At 35.6% G+C, this 14021-nt stretch overlaps 2 protein-coding genes across 3 annotated transcripts; one reads left to right on the plus strand and one right to left on the minus strand.

The window, feature by feature from the left end:
- Positions 1-2002: 2002 nt before the first annotated feature.
- On the minus strand, positions 2003-4385 carry LOC122138469 (small integral membrane protein 10-like protein 2A). 2 transcript variants are annotated; one of them, XR_006155595.1, is made up of 3 exons: positions 3864-4385; positions 2408-2663; positions 2003-2229 (listed from the first exon to the last, which is right to left on the minus strand). XR_006155595.1 is itself a non-coding variant. In XM_042731097.1 (2 exons), the coding sequence occupies exons 1-2, from the start codon at positions 4029-4031 to the stop codon at positions 2643-2645; spliced, it is 189 nt and encodes a 62-aa protein (XP_042587031.1). In that variant the 5' UTR covers positions 4032-4385; the 3' UTR covers positions 2309-2642. The 2 variants fall into 2 exon arrangements, 1 of the variants encoding a protein (XP_042587031.1); XM_042731097.1 differs by lacking the exon at positions 2003-2229 and having other exon boundaries at positions 2309-2663.
- A 742-nt stretch (positions 4386-5127) lies between these two features.
- On the plus strand, positions 5128-11031 carry LOC109091836 (ras-related C3 botulinum toxin substrate 1-like). The gene is made up of 6 exons (XM_042731089.1): positions 5128-5382; positions 7898-7969; positions 8140-8257; positions 8747-8809; positions 8970-9129; positions 9300-11031. The coding sequence occupies exons 1-6, from the start codon at positions 5348-5350 to the stop codon at positions 9428-9430; spliced, it is 579 nt and encodes a 192-aa protein (XP_042587023.1). The 5' UTR covers positions 5128-5347; the 3' UTR covers positions 9431-11031.
- The last annotated feature ends 2990 nt before the right edge of the window (positions 11032-14021 follow it).

Below are 14021 nucleotides of genomic sequence, written 5' to 3' on the forward strand. Positions count from 1 at the left end.
TTTTTGTAAAGCTGCTTTGAAACAATGTGTATTATGAAAAGCGCTATACAAATAAGTGTGAATTGAACTGAATTTATTCCTGTGATGGCAAAGCTTAATTCTCAGCATTATTACTCCAGTCTTTAGTATCACATGATCCTTCAGAAGTCAATATAATATACTGCTCAATAAACATTTCTTATTGTTATCAATGTTGAAAACAGTTTTTGCTGGTTGTCAGATATTCTGAAGAAAAAAAATGCTGTAACTACAGAGTAAGAGTAAGGACTTATCCACAGCAAAGTGTTTATTTGCCTGTTTATTGTGATTAAATCAGCATACACACATATTTCACTGTGATTATGGTTGCTATAGAATTATGAGCTTAATCGCATCATATTAATCTAAGTATTAGGTAAAGTTTAATTGCAGTAGTGCCTAAATCTCATTATAGTCGCATTACGAGGGTGCATGTGCTACAACTTATTATTGTACATTTCATTAAGTGATGTAAAATTAATATCTTGGTTGACTAAAACCTACTTTGTTGTATCTTACTGATAATCACTATGATACTGTAATACAAGCAGTAAAATAGAAGGACAAAGTCTTTTACCAATCGCAAAGTAGGCTAATTATTTAAAACAATTACCTACTCAAGAGAGTATGCGATTCTGGACGCAACCAAAATATTTTTTTAGTTAGTGATGAACATTACTGATAAAATAAATAAATAAATAAATAATAATAATAATAAAATCAATATTTTTTTTTTTTCTGATAATTTATAGCAAGGGCTATTTTAGCACTATGCTTGTATTTACATTTATTTTTACATTAAACATGCTGATCCTGGATCACATCCTAATATCACATGCATTGTTTGAAATATAGCAAATGGAAGAATTACCATAAACTGCTCATTTTAGCAATGAATTATCATATTTAACCTCTAAAGATAAATGAAAAAATCATTTTTGCCTCTGGTGGAATAATGTGTCTTGGCCATGTTATGTGCACAACATCAAAGCTTCAAACAGATGATTTAGAAAGGATCGCTTGCTCCATTTAGACATTTCCTGTAGGCTATCGTATGATTCATTTTCACAATTCCATTTTAATATAGAGGTCAATCACTACACGTCCATACACAGCAATTGTATAAGGATACACATGTGTATGTGTAGCCCACACAGGATGTACCTGCATGCTACTAAGTCTGACCTGGTTAAAAATACTGTTTATTTCTGAAAGATGGTCAAAATATCCACAAATTTAATGCATTTTCTGATTTGTCCTCTCTGTTTTAAACAGTCAATTTTAATTAACCACATTAAAACATTTCAATAAGCAAAAATCAATGAGATTTTTTTTTTTTCAAGGGTGCAGGGAAAATCCTGTGTGTGTGGAGGGGGTTGGCATGCAAAGAATTAGGCAGTTGCCTTGGCAACAGTATTTTACACTAGCCTGCTATCAAACAAATGCTGTGCTGAACTTACTGGATGAGGAAAGCTCAGAGTCAAGTCTTAAAATAACCTCTCATACATTTTAAAACCTGTTTTGTCTGAGAAACAAAAAAAATGCAAGCACTATCTACTGTAGAAAGTCTAGTCAGAGGTATTTTTCCCCAGTGATTCACAATAAGTAGTTACTTACACTCTTTAAACACCTTAAATTCAGCAGACAGCAATCAATGTTTTACTGTAGGGTCCTTTAATTGTCTATATTGCTTTTAAGTTGTTAAAAGGTCATGTTTTCTTGTGATTTTTCACACAATAATTTTTGAAATGGTTGAAACGAATGAAATAGTGCCCTCTTGTGTCGAAAAAAATAAAAATAAACTACAGTAGTTTTTCTTTCTGCTGATAATACAATCTTCTCTAAAAACCAGTGGTTCTCAGCTCTGGCCCTCCAGGACACTTTCCTGCAGAGTTAGGCTCTAACTCTAATCAAACACACCTGAACAAGCTCATCAAGGTCTTCATGATCGCTAGAAAGTTACTAGAAACTTCCCAGTCACAGCTCAAGGCAAAAAATCTCTTTATAATTTATTGTCAAAGTTTAAATCACAGTACATTCACAATCCTCCCAAAATGCATGTGCCATTTAATGCACAGATTTAATAATAACAAACACAAACAAATAAACTCATCTGTATATACAAATCCCTGTAGTTTTCTGTAACAGTAGCCGCTGTGTCAGTGAGTAGATGATGGAGGTGGATGGTGGACTCCGTCCTTCATGCGGTGACTAACCAAGAAAAAAAATTCTCTTAATATGGAAAACTGAAAAACAAAACAAAACGCATTCCAACACTGTTGGACTCAAGTTTTTATCATGCATTCTCTCCATGTTAAAAGCACACTGGAGCACAGCAACTCATCCCAAATGTGTTTTTTGAGTCTCATGAGTTAATCATAGTCCGTACCATCCAACGGATGAGCATGAGGTATCATCATACATTCCTAGTCATCTCCACTGATGAAGCAGATTTTGCATGAATAATTCCCACTGGTATCCCAATCAGCATGTTTTTGTCTGTATGTATCCCAACTATAGGTAACTGATGAGCTTCATTGATGAAGTCTGTGGTAAACATAGTGTTGTGAGCCATTACTGGGCTTGTGTCCAAAAAGTGACAAGCAGCAGCTATTCAGTGTCAATCAATGTATCTCAATGTGAACCTGAAAGAGGGACAAAGATGAGATTAGCAAAAATTCTGAAAACTTAACACTAAGCTGATGACACACGGGGCAACTTTGGGCAATGTTGCCATCAACAGGTGAGACATGGTATACACGACCGATCAAAAGTACCCAGGTAAGAATGAGTTACCCATCCTGAGTGGGAAAGTGCACAAGCAACATTGCTCAAAAAAAAAAAGAAAAAAAAAAAAAAAAAAAAAAACTGTTTAAAAAAAAAAAAAAAAAAAAAAAAAAAAAAAAATTATATATATATATATATATATATATATATATATATATATATATAGATAGATAGATATCATCAGATAGACAGACAGAGAGATAGATACACAGACAGACAGACAGACAGACAGATAGATAGATAGATAGATAGACAGACAGAGAGATAGATAGATAGAGAGATAGATAGCATCAGATAGACAGACAGAGATAGATAGACAGACAGACAGACAGATAGATATCATCAGATAGACAGACAGAGAGATAGATAGATAGATAGATAGATAGATAGATAGATAGATAGATAGATAGATAGATAGAAAGAAATCATCAGATAGATAGATAGAAAAAAAAACAAAAAAAACGATAGATAGATAGATAGATAGATAGATAGATAGATAGAAATCATCAGATAGATAGATAGATAGATAGATAGATAGAAAGAAATCATCAGATAGATAGATAGATAGAACGATAGATAGAACGATAGATAGATAGATAGATAGATAGATAGATAGATAGATATCATCAGACAGATAGATAGATAGATAGATAGATAGATAGATATCATCAGACAGATAGATAGATAGATAGATAGATAGATAGATAGATAGATAGATAGATATAATCAGACAGATAGATAGATAGATAGATAGATAGATAGAACGATAGATAGATAGATAGATAGATAGATAGATAGATAGATAGAAAGAAAAAAATTAAGGTATATACATAGAAATCAGATAAATATCAGATAGATAGATAGATAGATAGATAGATAGATAGATAAATAGATAAATAGATAGATAGAAAGAAATCATCAGATAGATAGATAGATAGATAGATAGATAGATAGATAGATAGATAGGCACATAAGTATTTAAGCAAATTACAGAAGAGACAGATGGAAAGGAAGTATAACACACAGGTAGACAGACAGACAGACAGACAGATTCTCACCTGTAGTCGCACGTTAAACATCATGGAGGCGATAACATAGAGGTAAGGGAATCTGATTCGGAGTCTCCAGGCGAGATCAAAGAAGATGAGCAGAGTTCTGCTGAGCCCTTTCGAGAACACACCGTACGAGCCCGACACACGCAGCACTAACTGCGACAGTCCCGCCATAGACACCGCTTCACTGACGACTCGCACACACGACCACGAGCGTGTGTTACAGCGAGGATTTAACACTCATCTCGCCTCAGCTGGAATCAGTCTCCATCTGTTAGGATTCTGTCTAGGGAAGACGGGCTCATGAACAGATGTCATCAGTTTCTACTTCCTGTCAACGTCAAAATAAGTGCACTTCTTCCTAAACCCAGGGACACTGAAGGATAAGAAAGCAGATCAGCTTAAACATAGTTTAATTCCCTCAAATGAATGTTAAATAATTAAGTGAACAAATACTAATTCATTAAAACAAGTGGGAGTGTCCACTCCTCCACTGAGCGAACCAGCTCTTAAGAGTTTTTAATTTAAGAATCAAACAAAAACGGCCACGCCCTTGTCCTGTTTTGATTCACTAAAAAGAACCGACTCAAAAGAATCATTCAGAAATCTGACTACACACCGATCCCGTTGAACGATTCTGTCAATTTCAATGTTATCTATGTGACGTTTATTAAAAAATATCTATTTTGTATTGTATATACTATTGTTATACAGCACCCCCCCACCCCGGAATTTTTAAAAGGTGAAATTAAAAATTAAGAACCAAAAAAAGAATTGAGATACAAAGCTAGGCCAAATAATGTCGAGCTTCCTAGTCTTCTCAGGAAAAGAGGTTATCAGAATAGTAATTTTGAAAATGTTTAATCATTTTAAACCAAAATTATTTTTGGCATGCATACTGTATGGCATGTACTTATCATAAAGAATATGATTTACTTAATCAGCTACTTCTATTGGCTAAATTTAATATACATAAATGTAAATATGGGGAAATAAGCCTTTCTTTTTAGTTTTAAAGGCAGAAGTTCAGCGATACTTAAACATGTTAAGTTTGAAAAACAAAAACAAAACAAAAAAAAAGCTGTAAAATGTGTTCATATTTGTAAACATTGCCATGTTTTATTTAACTTTATCTTTTGATTTTGTTTTGTTTATCCTAATGTGTTTGTACCACTGGCTGTATTTGCAATTCTTTAAAACCAAATAAATGAATAAAACGAAACAAAATAAGTGCAGGGAAAGTAAGCTGGAGGACTTTTATTCTGTAGGGGACCGAGCGGAAATGCGCTTGTAAACCTGTTGGTGTCGCTTCCTGTCCTGGGTGGTGCCTTCAAACTTTCTTACTCGACTTCATTCCTGTGTGTGGCAATGAGTGAATGGAGAAAACTGGTCGTATAAAAGCTGAACAAGTGTTGTTTTGAACGGAGTCGTTTATTTGACTCATCTTGATACATTTCGCGCGGAGGGAGAGTAAATATCGAGTTAAAGTCATGCAGGCCATCAAGTGTGTGGTCGTCGGGGACGGGTGAGTACACTTTACTGTCTCTCTGAGTCTGTACTGACACTCTCTCACCCAGAAGATGTCTGGGCTCACTGTGTTTCACTGGCCGTGTCTCAAAGCCCAGAGAACCGCCACCTTAGACAGATTTAAAGCAGTTTCTCGGAGCAACATTAAGTCCAGTGTTATGAGACCATCACTGACTGTACCATAGTATCATCACAGAGGACAGCTTTCAAAATCAAAACAGCTTACGAGAGGAAGTCAACAGCACAAAATCATACGTCACATTCTGGAAATCTCAGCCCTGAAGTGCTGCTCATATGAGAACCTTTTTGACTCATTCAATAGATTTGTGTAGAAATCCGCACTGTAATCAAGACACACCCATACATCAAACACAGAGTGTGAATTTATGATTGTCTCAAGCTTCAGTGCGTGTACAGTAAGACCACGGCTGGACTTTGATCTGTACTTTATAATGGACTGAATCCGTCTGGCATTTCTCAGTCTTTTATAGCGCTTGCTGTTATGATGTAATATGATGCGTTTATATGCTGTACTTGTTCAGTCTCAAAAATCAATATATTTTTAGAAAAATATCAGTATGTTTTTAGGGCTGTCACTGTCAGTCAATTAAACCTATAATGCATATGGTCCAACAAAAAAAAAACAAAACAAAACAAAAAACAGTTGTACACAATCCACTACATGCCTTCTGTCATCTGGTTTATAGTTTTTATACTTTTGTAATAAATAAAAGGCACCTTAGGCAAACCACCATCTTCAGTTTGTAAAACACGTCTTTTTGCTTTAAAATCTGTGAAGATTTTTATAAAGTAAAAATAAGAATAACTTTTATTTTGTTAGTAATATTTCAAGACAACATTTCAACATTTGCTGGACTGATGTAACTTTTACTTGATTATCCTCACATCATTTTCAGAAAAACCATGTTAAAATGTGAGTGTCAGATGTGATGCATCAGGCCTTTGAGCCTTTAAGCGTTAAATAATCTTACTAAGACATATTATTGGAAAATATAGAGTGAAAACTGATATTTATAGGCTTTTTATGTAAGTAGTCTGCTATACAGTTATAAAGATCTCATTGATTTACATTACAAGCTATCAGAATTTCACATTTCTTCTTGCCCATGTAAATATCAGCAACTGCACCAAATACCATATTTGTGCTCAGTTTGGGCCTCTGTATAAAACTGATGTTTTTTCCTCCTTGAGTATGTGCTCCTTATCACTTTATATGTGTGTGTGTATATATGTACATGGGTCAAAGAGATTAAGATGTCCACATCGAAAGAAATTTACAAAAGTGATTTTATGTATATATATATATATATAAAATATGCTAAATATGCTGACTTTTGTTTATAGTATATATTTTTTCATGATTAACATGTTAATGGACAGTTCTTTTTAAGAAAAGAAAATGAAATAATATATTGATTATCTGTGGATGGCACTTGATTCATATTTTTATTTATTTATTTGACATTTTATTTGCTGTTGTTATTAAACAGTCTACCAGAATAAAGGTTCACAAACAAGTTTCAGTTATGAGAGGAAGTGAACAGCACACAATCATACGTCACATTCTGGAAATCTCAGCCCTGAATGCTAGTCATATCCTCCTGAGACCCAGCTATGGTGTTTTTGTCTCTGTAGAGGACATTATAATTTAGTGAATTTCTCTGAGACCTCCCATCGCAGTTTTAAGTACAGAGCACATTCAGGGTTTTCAGAGATACCAAATGTTTGGAAGCTTCTCCACGACCACTCCCTCCCTTTAAAAATAAATCAACATCTCAGGAAAATGTTATGGGTTTCAAACCAAAATATGACTTTCTGTTATGAAGCAGGATATTGATTTCATACCTGTCCCCTGTAGAGGACACCAGGACAAAAGGCATGTTTATTATGCATTTTGGAAGACACAACAAATGAATAGGAAAATAAATTATATATCAATATTCTTGAAATAGTAGATGTTATTATGAAAATCTGGCAAATTACTACTCCCATTAATACATTTCTTTTTTCAACATGCTGTCCCAACAGCACATTAATATCCAAATTATAGATAACTTTGTGTTTAATGGGTAAACCAGTTTATGGAAATTTTACACACATATTGCATAAAGTAAAATGGTATATCAGATCATTTTGTTATATCTTTTATAACATATACAAAAATCATCAAAAAAAAAAATCCTGAAAACAAAAAAAAAATTCTGAAACCTAAAAATTGATTGGTCTATGTCCATTTTTTCTTTAGAAGAACTGAGTCCTGGTGTCCTCGACAGAGAAAACATGAATAAAATAGATTTTTTTTCTTATGTTCTAAACAATGTAATAGCATTAAAAAAATACTAAATTCACAAAGCTTTTTCTCTCTGGTTCTCAGGAGGATATGAGAGCTTTTTTGACAGAGTGACTTGATCAGACCAGTTTTTCAGTAGTTCTGCTTACTGATACTAGCATGCCTTGTGTTTATCTTGATGTGTTTATCTTCTTCATTCCAGAGCTGTGGGTAAAACATGTCTGCTGATCAGCTACACAACCAATGCCTTTCCTGGAGAATACATCCCCACAGTGTGAGTACCTCCATAGGAAATATCCAATATACTGACATATTTGATCTCAGCTGTGATTCGGCCGTTCAGAATCACTGCATTTGTTTACAGTCAGCTTGATTTCACATCCAGCTTTACCTGGTGGTCACTGATTAACATTCAGAAGAATTGCCTTGCCTTTCGATTGACAGATTTGACAATTACTCTGCGAATGTGATGGTGGATGGGAAACCAGTGAATCTGGGTCTCTGGGATACAGCAGGACAGGAGGATTATGACAGACTTCGTCCCCTGTCGTACCCTCAAACGGTAAGATAACAGACCTGCAGCCAGCCTTTTTTAGAAGCTAATGAAGAGTTTCGGTTTTAGTGCCAACCTGTGTGTTTTAATTTTTTCGAATGAAAAAGTATAAAAGAATTTACTGTACCTTTGCATGAAAGTGGACATAAATCTTGTTTGTCCACTTAATATATTACAGTCTCAGTTAACCTTCCATTCTGCTATCGTTTTTTGTAACTATACTGGTAATACAGCCACAGATGTTTGGACTATGAACTAATAGTGACTCTGTAGTCGACAGGGTTCAATATATCCATAAGTCATGCATTCATTTTCTCCTGTCTGTTTTTCTAAATAAAATCCTATTTTGTCATACACACAGTCAATTTTAAACAGCATTCATTTTAAACAGCATTTCGTGTCAGTCTGAGACATTGCTGGCAGATAAGCAAAACTATAAATAGTGAAAATGCACCTGTAAGTCTCTATCAGTGCATCATGAATGCTTTTGTCCCGTAGGACGTGTTTCTCATCTGCTTCTCCCTTGTGAGTCCTGCCTCTTTTGAGAATGTTCGTGCAAAGGTAAGTGTTCTTTTCAAAGTAGAAGGTATAACCAAGCTAGCAAATATTATCAGAGCTTTACTTCTTGAAATAATTAGTGCATGCAGGACTGACATTGCATGTCCATTTCTCACACGTGCTGGTTGTTTTGATCATGTTGCGATGTCTTGTGTGTGTTCAGTGGTATCCAGAAGTGAGGCACCACTGTCCAAACACTCCAATCATCCTGGTAGGAACCAAGCTTGATCTGAGAGACGAGAAGGACACTATTGAGAAACTGAAGGAGAAGAAGCTCACTCCCATCAGCTTCCCTCAGGGCCTGGCCATGGCCAAAGAGATCGGTAGGTGGACTCAACGCACGTTTAAAACCTCACGAAAACATGTCCATTAATAAATTACTGCATTACTGTGCCATAAAAACTTATACGCTTTCTGAATGGAAAGTCCATATATTTTCTCACACCTCATGCTTGTTATGTTGAAAGTGGTTGTGCTTGTCTTTGTTTGACAGGATCTGTGAAGTATCTGGAGTGCTCAGCGCTCACGCAGCGCGGCCTTAAGACGGTGTTTGACGAGGCCATCCGTGCCGTGCTCTGCCCTCCCCCTGTCAAGAAGAATAGCAGGAAATGCCTGCTGCTCTAGAGCTCTGAGGAAAGATTGCTATGATCCAAACTGTATTTCTAAGGGAAGAAGTTAGAAATGAGACCATGTTTTCATTTTTCACATCTTCCTTTGTAATTACCAGTACAACTTTATACCTTCACAAAACTTTTATCAATCGATGTAGTAAAAATCTATCCCCTACCCATCTCCCTTAGACAGACACGTACTATTGGATGACCTGCGACCTTTGACTAATGGATATTAACTTTTAGATGGTTAACAGTGTCCTGAAGTTGGTTCCTTCCATTGAGAACCTGTAAGGTTTGTTTACAGTCTTTGTTTGAAAGAAATGAAGATCCTGCCAAATAGCACTACATTAGGATGGGGCGGTACTGAGTCCACCACATGTGTTGCTTTTTTTTTCCCCCTAAAGGGCTGCAACCATTTGGCAAACCAGAGTAACTGTTGGCTGCTGTGAAGCATATGCAATGTCTTGTGGTTTAACCCATTTTTCTGAAGTGATAAAGTTAAGTCAGCTGACCTCGCACCTGTTCCTGAAACATGAGGTTCTGTTAATGGAAGGATGAGGTGTCCGAACAGATTTTTATACTTGCGTGCACACTATCTGCCATTTGTTTTGGGGAGGTTATACTGTAATTTAAGGCCACACTAATTATACACAAAAACATGTCCTAGCCACATTTCACTCCTAAATTTTTAGAAAACATATTTTTAAACATAAAAAAAAAATGAAGCCTCTTTTTAGGACCTTTCATCACAATTAGTTTCCCTTTTTCTTTTACATTTTAAGGATTTTTTTTTTTTTTTTTTGTATAAATTGTACTATAATATTTTACTGTAATGAGAACTTTGATTTGGGAAAATGGGTTTAATTGTAATTGAATGTCATAATATATCATAATGCATGATCCTTTATTTTTGTGTAATCAAAGTATAATTTCCATCTTTCTTCTGAGGTGAAACATGGCCAGGAAATGTTTTGTTGGTCCCAGTATGTCTAGAAGTCTCAGAATGGGCAGAACTAGTTTTAGTCCCCAAATATCAGCGTTCAACAAAGGCTTTTTAAAACATCTAATGGATCACATGGGACAATTAGTGTCTATCTTAATTTAGCGGTATTTGAACACCTTGATGCTTTTTGGGCATTTATAATACTCCATCTACAGCCATATCTATTTTTTTAACAACACACTTTTCGAAACTCTCTTCTTTTTGACACTTTTTATATTTGCTAATGTTACAAAAAGAAAGACTACTGTCGAAGTGTACACTACAGGAATTAGTTCATGTGAAGTAAGTTTTCTGTTGATGCGGTTTATTCCACTTACGTTTTACTTCTTACTGTACTTGTAACTGTCAAATGTGTTTATATTCTGAAATCGATTGCTTATTGATTTGAGCAGCACATCATGTATAAGGTATTCTGACTTTTAACACTTTTACTTGAACTGTCCCGAGGCACAAATACAGAATATGCGTCATTTTTGATCACCCTATCGCGCGATTTCTATCTGCACCGTTATAGCCAGATTGTAACCCTGTTTTTAGGGGTATTCATTATGTCACTTGTTTTACAGAGATATTGAAACATAATAAATTTATTGATTAAATCCTAAAAAGTTGTTTTGTTTTAATTCGAAACCTTATGTATCTTATTAAAAAGTGGCGATCCTGAGAGGTGCCAACAAAGACAGTGAGAAAAAGTCCATTTGAGACTGAGATGTTTGGCAAAATTTTATATATATATATATATATATATATATATATATATATATATATATATATTGTGCACAGTTGATTCTGCTGTTTGTAACCAAAATAATACAGCAATAAATACATTGCACAGTTCAGTTCAAGTGAGTGGAGCTCTTAGTTGACGTTTCCGTCCACGTATCGTAATAATGTCCCTGATGTTGTCCGTAAGCTACAAATAGACATAAAAACATAACATTTCAGACATCAGACCTTGTCCTCGTAATTCTAACTCAAATGTATTCAATGATACAGCAGTCTTACTGCTCTACTAACTCTGCTCCCATTATATCATGAATGTGATACTTCATCTGGAATTTGAGTTGTGCGGCGTTCCTCCAATTCAGTCTTGAGGATTTCACCGTGTTTGGATTTCTTAACCATGCCGAGAACAGCTTTGCGTCCTGTTAGGAAAAAAGATATGCAACAGCAGGAAACAGAAATCCACTGTATGTGTATCTCTTGTTAAACACCTATCCTTAATGAAGTACTTAATGAATTTGCCAGAGTTTGGGACTGAAAGCCACCAGCTGCCTGCCTGCATCCCTCACAGTGAGGACGTCTGGTTTCACCTGCTGCCTGCAAGTCCAGAAGCATCTTCAAATAAGTACATTTGTGTAAGGAGCTCAGCAGAAACAGATTCTAGCAGTTACATACTGTATAATGTAGTATTTTAAGCCTACAGTAGCATAAGTATAGTAATACATTAATATATTTACATGCCCTAAGATGCTTACATGGCCATTATAATGATCATTACTGACATACACACTCGTATGGCTGAAGACCTGAAGGTAAAATCAAGGTTTTTTTTTTTGTTTTTGTAATCCATATTTTCAACGGGGTGGGATGAAACAATAGTGGCGGAGTGATACATTGTAACGTAGAATAATGACATGAAAATTAATTGCGTGCATTCATATCTATATATCGAGTCAAACATAAGTATTATTTTAAGGAGGACTCTTGAAACATTAGGCCTACGTCTGCTACGTTTTTATAAAAGTTAAAAACGTCATGCTGTATCAGTCTCATACTGTATTGGTTTGAAAAGTAAAAGTTTTTTTACAGGTTTTAAAGGCCACCATGAGGGTAAACTATAGATATGAAGTCAAACCTGGACTCTTACCGGTCACACTGTCAGCTGCACCTCTGCGTCTCAGAAGGTGTCTGCGATCAGGGCGCTTTTTCTTCTCATTTCTTACTTTTATTCACGGCCACTACTTCATTTAACTGTATTTCCTCATGTGCTAGCTGAGAATAGCGCAAAATGTTGATTTAACATTCAAACTGACAAAGGAACACAGTTTTTATTTTAAAAAATACATATATTTCTATAAATTCGACTTTTCTGTAACTCTCGAGTTTAAATGTCCACTCAGTAGTTCGACGGCGTGACAGCAGGACTGTGACTGTGACTCTTGGTTGCTTACAGGAGGAATTAAACGCTTCGGCTGCTCTCTGGCGGACTCCGTTAAAACAACACACACGAGCTCATAGAGAGGAAGTGCACTCGTTGTCCCCTAAACCTGCAGATCTGCTCCTCTATAATTGTTTCATTTGGTCAGATGTGAGTAGATAAGTCTAGTCTGAAACATCTCAGTGGGAAATTGCTTGGCATCTTCTACAAAGTCTTACTAACTCTGTTTTTATAAGTATAGGCCTATTATTAATTATTTTAAGGGGGATTTAAAACAACTGGCGTACTTGGAGCCATCACTGGGTCCCAAGACAAAGTCTGTCCTCTACTTGGGGCAAAGCGAGCCTGCACTTTTTACATTCTCTCATGACCTGCGCTCACAACAAACAGCACACTTTAGGGAATGGATTGGTGGCATTGTTTATTGTTTGTTGTTGGTTCCCACCCATCCATTCCCTAAACTACTTGTATTATGGGTCACAGGAACATAAAGGCCACCCAGGAGTTTAGCAACAAATGTTGGACCCCCTGTCACAGAGGGGTGGGCCACCTTTTCCCCCTCACCTGTCCCACCAGGTTTAAGTGTCTAAATGCTATATTTTAAATACTAAACAGACTGCTTTATTCAATTCAAGTTTATTTATATGGCGCTTTTTACAATACAAATTGTTGCAAAGCAACTTTACAGAAAATTAAGTTTCTAAAATATATTTAGTAGTAGCTTATCAGCGGTGACTTAGTTTATGTACATACTGTATGGCAGAAATGTACGAAAAAATCAAACAGACGATGAACACTATTAACAGCAATTATTATATGATGCAATCAAACTTATAGCATAATGTGGTAGTTCTGTATGTTGTCTCTGGGTTGGCATCATCTGAGGTCCTCTGAGGGGTTGGCATCATCTCTTCTCAGGTGTTCTCAGGTGATCCAGAACACCTGAGTTGAATTTTTGGCCGGATATGTGTAAACGCGAATCGTTTTGAAAACGTTTGTGAAACTTTTTAAAAACGCAAGGGAAAAACTTTTCAGTTTTTGACTACACCGCTGTTGTGTAAAGGTATCCTCATTCAAAAGACCAAAGGGACCATCCAGACTTTCATCAGCGAGAGATGCGAAAGAAAATGTCTGTCATGGTATGGTGCTGCAGCAGAGCAAACGGCATGGGTGACTGGAATATGTGCTAAGGTACCATTGACACGGGATTGTACAGAGACATGTAATGCCATCAAGATGAAGTCTTTCATGGGAAGTCCATGGTTATTAGATCAAGACAATGCCAGGTACAAATATATATGATATATATATATATATATATATATATATATATATATATATATATATATATATATATATATATATATATATATATATATATAGATTACAGACTGCTGAGCATCTGAAGTCTTGTATCAAGTGAGATTGGACAGAAAT

Source organism: Cyprinus carpio, chromosome A3, assembly GCF_018340385.1.
Source record: "Cyprinus carpio isolate SPL01 chromosome A3, ASM1834038v1, whole genome shotgun sequence".
Lineage (NCBI taxonomy): Eukaryota > Metazoa > Chordata > Actinopteri > Cypriniformes > Cyprinidae > Cyprinus > Cyprinus carpio.